Source organism: Anser cygnoides, chromosome Z (genome assembly GCF_040182565.1).
Source record: "Anser cygnoides isolate HZ-2024a breed goose chromosome Z, Taihu_goose_T2T_genome, whole genome shotgun sequence".
Taxonomy (NCBI): Eukaryota; Metazoa; Chordata; class Aves; order Anseriformes; family Anatidae; genus Anser; species Anser cygnoides.
Window position 1 is genome coordinate 76784989 of NC_089912.1, and position 15285 is coordinate 76800273.

The 15285-nt window shown below is 43.3% G+C and overlaps 1 protein-coding gene across 6 annotated transcripts in view; it reads left to right on the forward strand.

Annotated features, from left to right (window-relative positions):
• Nucleotides 1-11703: 11703 nt before the first annotated feature.
• Nucleotides 11704-15285, forward strand: part of MAST4 (microtubule associated serine/threonine kinase family member 4) — a 296506-nt gene continuing 292924 nt past the window's right edge. For 4 of the 6 annotated variants that reach the window (XM_048079538.2, XM_048079540.2, XM_048079539.2 and 1 more), the window contains exon 1: nt 11705-11932. In XM_048079538.2, the coding sequence (XP_047935495.2) occupies nt 11729-11932 (204 nt within the window). In that variant the 5' untranslated portion in view covers nt 11705-11728. Of the gene's footprint in view, nt 11933-15285 lie in introns of all 6 variants that reach the window. The other 2 variants (XM_048079537.2, XM_048079542.2) reach the window with 2 other exon arrangements.

Genomic DNA, 15285 nt, shown 5'->3' on the forward strand with positions numbered 1-15285 from the left:
GGGCAGCCTGTGCCAGGGCCTCACCACCCTCTGAGTGATGAATTTCCTCCTAACATCTAATATAAATCTCCCCTCTTTTAGTTTAAAACCATCCCCCCTTTTCTTATCATTTTATGCCTGTGTAAAAATTGTGTTGTTGAACTAGTTTGACCATCACCAGGCCCCACAATACAGCCTTCAGCCACCTGAATTCGTGCACTAAGCACAAGTAGGAGTGCTGAGTGTCTGTGTCATGGTGTTGGCAGCACAGGGGCTGCAGGGGGGCCTCTGTGAGGAGAGGCCGGGGCTGGCCTGGGTGATCACAGCCAGACACAACCAGTTCCAGCTGGCTCTGCAATGGACCCACCGTGAGACACACCTGAGCCCACTGGCCAAGCTGGTGGCAATACTGGCAAAAAGGCTTTCAAGAAAGGGTAGAAAACACCACAGAGGAAGAGGAGGGGGGAAAAAGAGAGTGAGAAGCACCAGAGGGAACAGAGAGGTGGATGGTGGAGGAAGAGTGTTTTCCCTCAGTCTTTTAATGTTTGCTATCTTCCTTTGGTTTTGTTTACCCAACCCAAGTCTGTAGTTAATGAATGTTAGGCAATAAATTAGGTTAAATCCCCCAAAGTCAAGACTATTTTGCCCTTGACAGTAATTGGCAAGCAATTTCCTGTCATCTTGATCCACAAGCTTTTTCCTCCCATTCTGCCGAGGGTCAGGAGAGAGCAAGCAGCTGAGGGTGACAGGGCAACTCACCACGAGCAGAAGCTTGTTACCTTTCACGTGGCTGAACCACTAGCAGGGAAGAAACTCTCTCCCTACACAAAGGAATCACCTTAGCTCTTTTGTCTCCACCCAACTGTAAGGTTTCACCACAGTCATTTGACAGAACTATTAATAGTGAGTTTGAGATCTGGAGATGCATGCAGGTTATGCCCAAAGGATATGCCCTGGTGCCCCGGTGCCTGTCTCCTATGACTTGTAGCTTTTTTCTTTTTTTTTCTTTTTTTTTTTTTTTTTTTTAATCTCCTGAGATCATGCTGTGCTTTCTTTCCAATAGTTTCTGCATATACGCATTCCACCTGAATCACATGGGTTGGAAGAGACCTTAAAGGTCATCTAGTACCAAGACCCCTGCCATAGGCAGGGACACCTCCCACTAGATCAGGTTACCCAAAGCCCCATCCAGCTTGACCTTGAACACCACCAGGGAGGGGGCATCCACAACCTCTCTGGAGAACCTGTTCTACTGCCTCACCACCCTCTGAGTGATGAATTTCCTCCTAACATCTAATCTAAATCTCCCCTCTTTTAGTTTAAAACCATTCACCCTTGTGCTCTCATTATCTGATTGAGCAAATGGTTGCTCTCCATCTTTTTCATATGCCCCCTTTAAGTACTGAAAAGCCACGGTGAGATCTCCCTGGAGCGTCCCCTTTTAAGGCTGAACAGCCCCAGCTCTCTCAGTCTTTCTTTGTAGGAGAGGTGCTCCAGCCCTCTGATCATCTTTGTGGCCCTACCTGCCGCACTTTCTTCCATGTTCTTGCTCTGACCTACCTTGTGCTCTTCTTGCAGTGTCTTACTTCCACTCGTCTTCTTTTCCTACTCCTTTTGCTTCCCTCCAGTCTGTATCTGCATGCTCTTTGCTACATGGATTCAGTAGCAAAGACACGGAAAGCACAGGAAAGACATCCCACAACAATGTTCAGCATTTTGAAAAGGAGTGCCAGTAAAATCTTCTCCTAGCCTTTATGACTCTCATATACATGTGTGAATAGCACAGTTATTTCAGACAAACTTTGTGTGAATTATCTGTCATACACAAAGATGTTTCTGCTGGTCCTGAATGAACTAAGGTAGGTCTATTGTCAAATTTGGCTATATTCTCATAGTGATGCCAAAATCGCATCCCTGACAGCTAGGTGATCCTCCCACCAAATTTTGTTTCTGTCTTTAAAACATAAAAGCATAGGAGCTTTGTACTGAATGGCTGTAAGAATTTTTATAGTAATTAAGTAGTGTATTAAATGGTACGTTGTGCTTGGAAAATGGCTGAATAATTTTGTTTGAAAATTCCACAATTAAAAGTGATAATAAAAAAATAGCCACAACAGAAAAAACAACAACAACAACAACAACAAAAAAACAAACACCAAAATGTATGGATTATAAACTCAGTTAAATTCTCGTCGTAGAAAACTTTAGCTTGAATGGATGAAATTTTGCAAAGTTGTAAACAACCCAAGACAGGCTTTTATGATATTGAAAGTGTTGGGCAACCGTACTAACACATTTCAATCTGGTATAAAGAATGAATCATTATTTCAGTATATGTCCCTATTTTTGATATACCGCTTAAATTGTTTGCATTGGAAAAGCTTAGTCTAAGACAGTGATTCATACAGACAGCTTTTTCATTAACGCGCAAGATCATATTTTCCGATCTGAATAGCTTTACCATATCTCGGAGCTCTGGTAATCAGTGCATCCGCTACCGTACTCATTAACTGCAACAGATAAAAACTGTCACTAGAGAAGCATAAACCCTCAACAGTTAATAAATGAAGACAAGTTTGCTTAAGTATTTCAACTTTATTACATAGTTGTTTCCATGAACAGGTTAGAAAGACGAAATGTCACATATGCAAAGATAATCTGGAGTATTAAAACCAAAATGTAGAGACAGTTGCTTAGAAAATAAAAGAGAGAGAATAACACATTGAGAAGATGCAAATTTGATGCATATGAATCTTGCATTACTTCATCATCATTATAATAATTATTACTAATATTAGTTTATCTCTTTTTGAAGCTCTTACTAATTTTTGTCTGGGAGAAAAATTTGTTGCCTTAGTACATTTGACAGTTTGGTTGGACTTCCAAATCTGGAATGATCTCCTTGACTATGAAGCCATCTGGCACTGGCCCTTAAGTTTTTCCACAATTCATACAGGCCAAATGCACAATGAAGTGTAATACTTTCACAGCTAGCTGCCTCAGATTAGCTCCCTACATAAAGTCAACCTGGTTTCAGAAGATTTGTAAGTGGCTTTTAAGAATTTTTGTAGGTGTTTAAGAATCTGACTTCAAGCATTGGCTTTTTTTAAGTGTTGACCACTACGTCCAATTTGTAACACACACACACACAAAATAGAATGTTTGAATTTTGAACGTGATCTATGCATATAGATCTATGCATAAGCTGAGAGTTTTCTACATTCCTGTTAATTAGAATTTTTTTTTAAACTGGCAGTTCTGATATAAAATAGAATTGAAATTTTGGCAGTAAGTGAATCTAAGAATATGGATTTGTCAACTTCAGCTCCCAAGACACTACTTTATTTTTAGACCTAACTGTCATAGTATGAAACTGCTAATCAGGCAAATACAACACAGAAAAACAAGTTGAAAAAATTATTTTTTAGGTAATATTTTCGGCAAAGTATACCAGTAGTCACAGAATAGTACTACTGATATAATTAATCCATCAAAACACAGATCAAAAACGACTAGATTTGGCCTAGCATCCATTGAGTTAGTACTTACTTCTATTTTATACCTTGCATAAAACCTGGGCAAAGATACATAAGATCTGGATATAAAGCATATCTCCTGGCAGTAATAAGGTTCCAGTTCAGATAATCTAAGTAGAGAATCTGCTCATCTTTAGAAAACCTCAGGAAAAGTGCATATATGATGGTTTCAACAATGAATTTCATCCCTACTCAGTCTCCCCTACAAATACAGAACTGAGTTTTGATATGTGGTATGACACAAATACTGTCAACCAAAATACGAATGATAGAATAAAAAAAAATAAATCCCTCTGCCATATGATTTTACTTTGAAAATGGGAAGCAGGCCATGAAAGATGTCATTTTTATTATTAAAATCTTATGCCAAAGAAAAGTAAAGCAATATATGGGGGGGGGAGAGGGGGGAAGTAAAACAAAGCTGTTTTCTAATTCTGGTAATTAGAATTTTTCTAATTCTGGTAAAAGACTGAGCAAGTAAAAATCAGCTTTTAAATATATTACTTATATATTAAATTCTGGTAATTAGAATTTTTCTAATTCTGGTAAAAGACTGAGCAAGTAAAAATCAACTTTTAAATATATTACTTATATATTTATATATAAGTTATATATATATATAATATATATAACATATATATATATTTAAATATATTACTTTACACATAAGGTATATGCACTAAAAATTGAATGCATCTTCTTAAGCATGTAATGTTTTCCTAGCTTTTGTGTCATGACATTTTACATTTGGGAGAAGATTGCCCTAGTTATCAATGGAAGAGAGAGCAGAACAGACTGAAACTCAGAATATTCATCCTATTTGTATTTTCGATAGGGACTTAGCTTTTATTCTTTCTGTAAGCAAGACTGTCTGAACAAACAAAACTATAGTGTGCACATACTGTGGCACCATTTTTAGGGCTCCCACACAAGAGTTGATTTCTGTGAGAAAATCACAGCTTTTCCCCAAGCACAGTACTTGCTCTATTTAGGAATTGTGAGGCCTGGGATGAGGGCAGGCAGAGCTTAGAAAAACCTCGTGGGCTGCCTCAAACCTGCTTCTGCCTCAGTTGTTGCCATGGAGCTTTGGAGAGTTTGACAATTCAGGGCAATCACTGGATCTAATATTCGCTCCCCATTTTCATGCTGTTTTTTAAAGAGGCTCTGGCTAACATTTGCTGAGGAGGATTTCTGTCCACAAACTCAGCAACCTGTACTAATACTGTCAACTAGGGTCTTGACATTTAAGAAAGGGATGCTGAGTAGAAAGCTGAGGACATCTAAACCTGCCCAAGGGAGTCCATCAGATCCGGGAGCCTAGAAAATCCAGCATTGTTCCGTGTACAGGTGTAAGTTAGGTTTACATTATTTCTGTTGAGCTAGAAGTTAAAACATGGTTTTGCAGCTCTCAAGGTAGTGATCAGAATACACAACGGGATGCAGCTGTGCAGGTCTAATTTATATTTAGCAGTCCACAGCTGATTACACCTCTCAACTAGACCATGTAGCCATAGCACAGCAAGGCTCTCAAGAACTCCTCGCTTCTCCCTACTCTATCTGCAGCAAGAGTTTCGGTTATCTCTGGTTTCCATCCTGAGTCTGAACCATATCTGCACCATCTATCTGTTCATTTTAAGAGCTCTTGACTGGACACTAGGATACTGTACAGTAAGATGAGAGATTAGCATTTCCTTCCTGCATGGTACGATGAGAAATTTTCATTTCCTTCATACTTCTCTGATTGTAGCACTCTGAAGGAATTGATAACCTTTGTTAAAATGTGTTGTGAGAAGCAATAGTTTCTCAATAGTTTGACGAGAGTCATAATATTGAATTTCATATAAAATCCAGACTTCATAAAGCAGAATGTGAATTTGGGAACGGGGCTCCTAGACTGAGTAACCTTGCTGTCGTATGCCAGTTGGTAACAGGCCTGTGCCAGGCTCATGCTGCTCTTCCCTGCTGTTGATGTATCACTGTATGCCTCTGCTACACATATGTTGTGAAGGGGAAAGAGAATTTGTGGAAGGCTCCTTGCTGAAAGGTTATCCATCAATAAGAATAGTGCCACGGTCAGCAGGACTTGTGCAAAATATCCATTCCAACTTGGGATATTCTATGATTCTGTTCAGACACATGGTCTGATTTTTGGGTGGTTCTGTGTGGAGCCAGGAGTTGGACTCGGTGATCCTTGTGGGTCCCTTCCAACTCAGGATATTCCACGATTCTATTCTATGAAAAGCTCTGCAGGGTTTGCTGCTGGCACATTTCTGTGTCTCAACTCCAATGAAGATGGTATCAATTCTATTGGTCCCTGCTGGCACACAGCCTGACAGCCTCTCTGAACCTGCCTGAAACTGAGAGCAGGGTTTTCTGATGTTTACTCACAGTGGTATGACCCCACAGAAATGCCTTGAAGGAGACCTGAAGAGTGAACTGATGGGGTTGGCTTCCCTCTCTTTCCATATAACCTCCTGACGCTTTGCAGTACAAAAAGGCCTAAAGAATGTTGGGCAGAATTCTTGTTTTTTTTCCCTGAAGGTATCAGAACTGTAAATGTCAGAGTGTAAACATTTGCAAGAGGTTTCCTCTAAGCATGATTTTCTGCAGTTCTCCTGACAGTGATTCATGCACTGCTCATACAGCTCCTCAAGTACCAGTAATCAGGGAAGTGTCTTTAGCAATTATGCTGTTTAGGCCTGATCACATCATCTCTAGCTGACAAGACAGTGGCACTGCTTGGACTTGATAAAAGCACCTGCAGCAGGTGGAGGCCTCCAGCAGCTATTTTTCTTCCCTTGGCAGGGACATCTTACATCTGGTAACATGTTCAATTAATATACAATACGTGATATTTTTCTCAGGTTTATCACATGTTCCGCTGACTTGAATGGGCTATTTCTGTTCAAGCATGTACCTATTGTTGCAAGGATTTACAATGTAGCATGACCAGCCTGTTAATGCTTCTTGAGATGATCTGCGGCTAATCAGCATGTTCAAATGCCCTTGCTTCATGCTCTGTAAGTGATACAGAAAGTAAATTGTGCTTCACATTCATTTTCTCTTTAAAGGAGAAAGAGACTCTGAACTGATTTTTCGGGAAAGGAATGAAGTGGGTTCTGCTTACTCTGAAGTAGGAAGCTCACCTTCTCCTAAGATCTAAGGATACCCTCGGATATAAGAAGAAAGGACTTCCACGCCATGCTGTATGCTTGGCAGTGCCTGCCCCCAGCCGTGAGACAGAAGTTGCCACTGCATTGTATTTATTACCTGCCTCCAACCTACTGCAGTGGTTGGCATCCATGCCATGTATTCCTACCACCGATGCCAATAGGTTGTACTCCACCAAATAAAAACTTCTGAATTCATCATCTTGGATACTGCTTAAGAGAGAAAGTATGAAGATAGAACATATCAGGTAAAAATTTAAGGTGGTCTTCAAGGCACCATAATATTGGTTTTCAGTAGATCTGGATTCCCAAGAAAAGAACTCTGATTTGAGAGTTTGATGCTAGGGCTGGGAGGAGCACACTGAAGTGCATGTTCTTGTCAGCCTACTCTTTGCTAGTACTTCAGGTAGACAGCTTTTTTTTTATTATTATTATTTTTTCTCCAAAGGTAAGTCAGGAATAGAAGTGAATGAACAACCTCTTATAGGAAAAAAAAAAAAAGTGTGCTAATGAAACATTTATACACCACCAGTGCAAAAGTCTGGAATTAAAAATTGAAAAGCCTATTCATATTACAATTTGCTTTCAGGATTGGCACTAATTGGCAATACTTTTGGCAGTCTCAACAGGGAGGGCAAGAACTGAATAAGCGTGGAGGCTTATTCATCCAAAGAAGTGGTGATCCCAGGTCAGGTTTGATGCATGTTTACTATGCAGAGAGGGAAGCAGTGCGCTGTTGTTGCCAGTAGCATAACAGGAGAGGCCTGCATTTGCCAGAGCTCCCAGTCTTGTCTAGGGATTTCCTCAGGTGCTAACCCCACCCACTCAGTGTGTTTTGATTTTTTTTTTTTTGTAGATGTGAACCTTTGTCTAACTACACAGAGTTAAAGCAAAAGGAGAATATTCTGAGAAGTATAAAAAGAGTTTGATGGAACATTGCCTAGTTCTAACAGGCAATGATTTGAAGAGGATTAATGTCATAAAACTATGTGATAGCTATTTCAAAGCTCTACATTTTGCATTTGACACATTAAAGCTATACCATGGGACAGTTGTTTTCTTTGCTACAGGTCTCATTCTATTGGTTCTAAATTCTTCCTGAGTTGCACACACTTTCTCTGTGGCTTTTCTCTGGTTTACTCAATACACTAGCCTAATAAACTGCTACTATCTTCTGTTTCTTTGCCTGTCACTTTTACCATTGTGGTGGTTTTACTCAGGTAGGCAGCCAAGCTCAACCCCACCGCTCTCTCACTCCCCCTCCTCAAAGGGAAGGGGGAGAAAATACGATGCAAAGGGCTCAAGGGTTGAGATAAAGATGGGGAGATCGCTCAACAGTTATTGTGACGAGCAAACAGACTCAGGGTAGGGAGATCATAAGATTTATTGCCTATTAATAACAAGCTAAAGAAGTGAGAAACAAAGGAAAGAAACCAAAAACACCTTCCCCCCATCCACCCTCTCCTACCTTCATCCCCTGAGTGGCGCTGGGAAATGGGGAACGGGGCCTGCAGTCAGTCCCTAACTTAATCTGCGCAGCTCCTTCATGGTCACTCTCTGCCCCTGCTCCACGTGGCGCCACATGCTGCCACGGGCGGCAGCTCCCCCCAGGCCCCCTGCTCCTGCGTGGGCTCCTCTCCACGGGCTGCAGCTCCGGCCCGGGGCCTGCTCCTGCGGGGGCTCTCCATGGGCCGCAGCCTCCTCCAGGCCACATCCACCTGCTCCACCGGGGGCTCCTCCACGGGCTGCAGCGTGGAGATCTGCTCCGTGTGGGACCCGTGGGCTGCAGGGGGACAGCCTGCTCCACCAGGGGCCTCTCCACAGGCCGCAGGGGAACTGCTGCTGCCTGCCTGGAGCACCTCCTGCCCTCCTGCTGCACCGACCTGCAGGTCTGCAAGGCTGTTTCTCACTACTATCTCCCTCCCAGCTGATATTCCCCAGCTGATATTCCCCATTCTTTTCTTTTTTCTTTTTTCTTAAATCTGCTCCCATGGAGGCACAAACACCATTGCTTATTGGCCCGGCTCTGGGCACTGGTGGGATCTTTATCTAACCTGGCGCAGCCCCTGGATTCTTCTCGCAGAAGCCACCCCTGTGGCCCCCTGCTACCAAAACCTTGCTGTGCAAACCCACTACAACTGTACATCTACTTCTCTGAGGCCCTGCTATCATTTATTGGGAAAGACCCTGATCCTTACCTTTGAGGCCCAGTAACAAAATCAATAGATATTTCTCTACGTCTTTTCATGTTGTCTCATGTATAGCTAAGATTTACTGACCATTCTTCTATACCTTGTCGTGCTTTTTGCAGTGTTTCCCTTACACCTTGTCACCTTGTGCCAAACTTGTCAATGAATATCTATTAGCCAGTCACTGTTCCAGTTCTTCAAGGCCACAAACAACTTAACTATTTGCCAAGCATTAACAGCTGAGTATATGTATGTCATTCAGAGGGGAGGGCGAGTTGCGTTTTATTTCTCTTGTATTTTTTTTTTCAGTTAGCTGACTTAAGATCATTGTGCAGCACACACTGTGAACAGTTGCACAAAACCTTGGAACTGTTTTCCTTAATTATAAATGATGTGATGATTGTCTTTTACTTCCAGTTTGTGTGGTGCTGACCACAACTTGTGGGGAGGGGGCATGATTCTGCTGGAAGGGAGGAGGGGGAGGAAAGGAGCAGTGGTGGTGTAGAAGTAGTCCGCTGCTGATGGGAGATGAGAAGTGGGAGGCTGCTGTGTGTGCTAGGGCAGGACAGAAGGGGAAAGCTGGGCAGGACTGCCCCACCAAATGTACGTAATGCCTGACAAGAGGTGCCCAAAGCTTACAAAAGCTTGGCCATCTTCTTAAAAATGTTTTCAAAATGAGCTTCTCAAGCTGTGGCAGATATGCAGTGTTTTGCCGTGGAGTATATCACTGATTTGTGACAGCGAAGCGTAAGCAACATTTCCACCAGGACAGAAAATGTTGTAAACTTCTATTTTTGCAGCTTCTGGCTTTGGCTAGAACTACGGGCAGCACGGCAACCCTCTCCTGTCAGCGTAAGATAATGCTACCAGAGCACGTGATCTGGCACAGTCTATAGGCCAGAGCAGAACAATACTCTCACTTGTCTTCAGTAACTCTGGGGTGATATTAAAAATCTTGAGTGCTTTCTCAGATTTCAATTTATGGCATAAATTAGAGCAGTTCGGTGACTATTCTAATATACGCCTTGCTGTCCCCAGATTACAGGGGCTGTTCTGGCAGCTATAATAGCTGTGTAGAAGCACTTTGTCTAACCTCTATTTTTTCCAGTCTAGTCTCATGCGGTAAGAGAAAGAAAAAGGAAGTGACAAAGATCTGCAGCATTGCTTTTCACCACCTGGCAATTTTCTTACACATTGAAAATTCCCAGTTAGGAAATTAAGCCAGTTATTCTGCTACAGGAATGACACTAAACCAGAGGCTGAATCTGACTGGAGGAGGGTTGGCTTTAAAGTCTGGGGACTCAAGAATTACAAGTAAGTCCAGGTTTCGGAGGTGCAGAAGCCGGTGTACAGAACCTGGTGTACTAGAGAGGAACTCTTCTATCTGGTTAGCTAAAGTTGTTATGGTTAGGTTTAGAGAAGTATATATGTATAATTTATTCAACCATTATGTTTTTTGTGTGTGTGTGTGTGTGTGTGTGTGTGTGTGTGTTTCCTGCATATAGCTCATTTTTTCTTATCACTAAATGCAGGTATAGACAAATTTCTGGGTCAAATACTCTAGGGACTATTTTAATCCTCTTCCCCAACAAATTAATTTCTAGGCATTTTAAGGACTTGATCAAAGTTCTGTCAAGAAACCATAGAGAACTATCAGTATGGTTACAACCGACTATCCTGCTTAAATATCTCATTCAAAGCAGAGAAAGACTGAGATCTGGAGCATTTTATGGAGTCATTTTTCCTTCCACTATCAATCTGATAATCCACAAAGTCATCATAACATTAAAAAACTTTTTTTTTTTTTCATTTACCATCTGGGAATACTGGATAACTGGTCAGATCACAAATCTGAAAAGAGGAGAATACTTTCATTCTCTTCCTACTTTCATTATCTATGTACTACGTTAATTAGAGCACATCAATTTCTTCTACAAAATGAAGATGATATCTACTCTATAGTGATGCTGTGAGACTTTATTCATTACCAAAGCGCTTAATCTGTTTTGATTCCACAATTGGATTAGCCCAGGGGACCCTGGGCTGCACAAGCATGGGCAAATAAGACTCTGGCATCTGTGTATGTACAAGTGTATATATATATATATATATATAAAAATATAATATTGGCACATCAGATTAGGACCTATGTTATGATTACAGACATCTCAGGACAAAAAAAAAAAAAGAAAAAAAAAAAAGGAGAGTGTTTTAAAGGAGTGTTGTTTTAAAAACTGTAAAGGCAATCAGGTTTAAAAGCCATTTAGGTCCTTAAAGATGAAGGAGTTCCCTAGGAGGATTTGCAAAAGCTTTCGGGCGCCTAACTCCTATGATCTGCTTTGGTTTCAGTGCCTTTGAAAGCCCGTCCACAAATCCCAATGTCAACGCCCGTTTCAAAGTCAAACACCCACACGGACTTCGCTGCAGACGATAGATAGCCCTTCGCAAGTGACGCCGGGCTGGCGAAGCCACCTCTGCACGCCCCCGAGAGCTGTTTCTTCTTCTTCTTTTAATTTTTCCTGCCTCGTTTCGCTCCGGAGGAGCACCGGGGAGGAGGGAAGGCTGCCGTCACGTGGAGCACCTGCCCCTAATTAACCCGCTGCCATCACCCCTCCGCACAGCGCAGCGCGGGTCCCGCTCCCTGCCCTCCATCCCTCCTCCCCAGACCCCCGAGACCCCCCCCCTTTCCCCAGACCCCCCCAGCCCGGTCCCCGCCCGTTACCTGCCCGAGCGCTGCGCCCGCCCCGCGCCGCCAGCTCCGCCCGGCTCCGCGCATCTCGGCGCGGCCCCGCCTGCAGGCGCCTCCCGCCGCCGCTCCACGGCGCGGCTCGGCTCGGCTCGGAGCCCCCCGGCCATGGCTGAGAAAGTTTCGGCGGCGGAGCGGCCGCGGGGCGCCGGCTCCTCTTGCTCCGGCTCCTCCTCCGGCTCCGAAACTCTCTCCGAGGAGGGGGAGCCCGGGCCCGGGCCGGCAGCGGGGCGGCGGCGGCCGGGAGAGCAGCCGGGGAGCCCCGGCGGGGGGGCGGAGGCCGCCGCGTCGCTGGAGGAGCGGGACGAGGAGGTGCGATGGGGATGGGGACAGGGATGGGGATGGGGAGCCGGGGTGGGCTGCGAGCCCCCGGTGCCGCTCCGCCACCCCCCGGTGCCGCTCCGCAGCATCGCCCCGGGGCGCCCTGGTGGTTTCCGCGGCCCCGGTGCTCGCCGCTTGGGGCTGCCGCTGGGTGAAGCTTCTGGCTTTGGGGGTTTTGTTGTTGTCATTTATTTATTTATTTATTTATCTATTTATTTATTTAGTCTGGCGGGGTTGTTCTGGGCTTTAAGCGGTGTCGCTTGCGCTAGCGGATCACCTTTGGGTAGCGTCGCTCCGAAGCAAACTCTTCAATGTCAGAGGGAAGCGATGGGCAAGGCTCCCGAACTACGGTAATCCCCTCGGGAGAGCTGGTGGCAGGCGGTGGATTATGGAGGAGCTCCGTGGGTGACAGATCCGTGCACGATACACGGATACGCGTGCTGTTCCCCTCCCTTGTTCCCCTCCCTTCCCTCCTGATCGAGCTGCAATACCTGCTAGCGGCACGCTCGGGGGGAAGCAAAACAAAACAAAAAACCCTGCGTGACGGTAAAATCACCTTTTTGTACCTGAGACGGCTTTTTTTTGTTATTATCATCGGATGTGTGGTTTGTACTCCTTGAAGGTATTTCTTTCCCCGACCCCTGAACCAAGCACACTGTATTTTCCCTGACTGCTGCTTTAGGTTCGCCTCAGTTCACAGTCGCTTGCATGCCTCACTGTAGTGGCAGAGTTACCTTTTATTGTGGGCAACTTTTTGATCTCCTTTTAGGTGAGGTTTCTTCATTCCGTGCCTTTACACGGCTGTCTGCGCAAAGGCTTTTTGGGAGACCCTGGCATCTTTAAGGGGATGTCTGTGAAGCACTGGCTGAAGTTATTTGCAGCTTGTTCAGCTGTGGTTGCTGAGAATGTTTCCTTCTATAGTAACAGCTTGTTTATGTAGCTACTGTTTTCCGCTTCACCCACTGGTGCCTCCTCTATTCAGTTAACGCACGGTGATTTGGATCCAAAAAAACCCCGTTTTTATTCCTTTTTTACTTCAAATGCTCAGTCTTGGATCATCTTCCTGGTCTAATACAACTATGTCATCTCTTAAGGGGCAGAATTGGTTTACAGCATGGTCCATCTCTGGTAGCAATAACAGAAGAATAAATGAGGGTATATATACATTTAATCCGTTCTTTTATAGAATATGAACTTGCTTTATTCCCCAAACTGAGTAGAAGGTCTGTAGTTGATGTTACAATGGTGCTTACTGTTAGGTAATTAATGTATGTTGCTTCTCAGCATGTCCTGTACACGTACGCTGGAGGTTGTGCTTACCACAGCTATGTGGTGTCTAGTTGGTTGGGTGCTCAGCTGGTAAGCCTGCAAAATATTGCGTAGAAACACACAAAGCTTGCCTGTTCAGTTAGCTGACCTCACAGTCACTGGCAGACCAGTTAACTTCTGATTAAGGCCGGTTATTTTGGTGTGTGCTTTGGAGGTGAATTACAGGCACCTTCTGAGCTGAAAATATAGGAGAGTTAAGACACCCCCCCCCCCAAGTCAACATTGAATTCATTGGAATTTGGAAACTCTGCATGGGCAATCAGATACCTCATCTGCAGTTAGTAATTCTGGAAGAGACCAGTGTAAACTCACTTTAATGTAGTGGGGAAAGGTTATTTAGAATATACAACCTTCTCCCCTCTTCGTTATTCCTCGCTGATAGATTGTTTCATTATTTAAAAAACTGACCTTTTTTATGTCTGTGTTTTTTGTGCTTTGGTTTTGCTAGCCCTTCCATTTTGTGGAACCAGTGCTTGCAGCTGAATTCCAGTGTACCTGCAGAGCCACCTGACAAAGCAACCTGTATAATCATCATTATTTTTTTTTTCCGTGCAAGGACACCAAAATGCATTAGAGTGCAGAAATGAACCAAGGCACACTAACGTAAAACTGATGTATCATCTTTGTTACTTCCACACTGAAACCTGTAAGGCTAGTGGAGAAAGACAAGACTAAGGTGTGAGATGAACATACAGATAATTTCAGACTTCGTGCTGCCTGCCAAAAGCAGACCAGTGAGAGAAGTTCCAGAAGATCCCATCTTCATATTTACGTTCCACTAATTAGTGTCAAAGAATGAAAATGTTGATGTTCTGTCTTCTCAGTTCTTTTGGTTCCAGTACTTGGTCATGCTCATTCAGGTTTCATTTCTCTCTTGCCCTGTCCTTGTTCCTTTGGCAGCTTGGCAGTGGTGAGTCTGTCACTGCTGTTCAGTGTCCATCAGACAGCCGTGAAACTGACTGTGCTGATACTTCCCTTGCTGCTACTTCAGCTGTCCCTAAATTGTTTAGGGCTGTGACATAAAATTTATTTTCGAGCTAAATGAGTAATTAGAAAGCATGCACATTTTCCCATACACTCTATGTGTTGTTCCAGTAGAGCTATTTATTCTCCTGTGACGTTGTATATAATATTCTTGACAACTCTGATCTTGTCTCTTCCTAGACCTTTTCTTTAGACTAAACAACTCCAGTGGCTTTAATCTTTTCTTATAGAACGTGTTTCCAGACATCTGATCATTCTAATTGCTGTCTTCTGGACTTTTTCCAGCTGGTCACATCTGTCATGAAGTGTGACATCAAAAAACAGGATACCATACTCAAATTTAGGTCTTGCAAGAGCTGACTGGAACAGGAGGATTACTTCATTTGTCTCTCAAGGGATGTTACTGTATACAGCCCAGGGTGTTCTTTTGCAGTTTGTAATGTGGTATGATTTTTATATCCTTTTCTGAAGAATTACATCAACATCTGTATTTTGCTAAAAACAATGGTTCTGCTCCTCTACCTCAGTGAAGGAAACTTAGTGCTGTCACTTAAAGTAGGGGTGCTTCTTTTATGTCCAGAAGTTCAACAGTAGGACTGAAAGATTGATAACTGGTGTTCTAAGTATCACATCTGAAAGAGTTAATTTCTGGAGGGAAATGGGGCAAGGAGGTCAGGGTGGGAAGAGAAGATGCATTGCTTTTCTCCATCATTGTTATTTCGTCTACTGTTCCATAGAGTTCACCTTAAAAACAAAAACAAAAAAACACAACAAGAACAAAAAAGCAATGAAAGAAAAGTAGTCTTTTCTCTCATTTCATATATGCAAGAGCATAATCTGTTAGGTTAACAGATTATGACCATTAGTTAATAAAGTGTTTTTGGTGTCTTACTCTGAGATCTTAGACACACAAAAATGAAACCCAGCTTTAACCTTATGTTGGAAGACTTTGCTTCTGGAGCCTCAGTGCATTCGAATGCTGTGGAAAGCAAAAGCATGAAGTTCAAATTAATTCAAGCAAATAGTTTGTC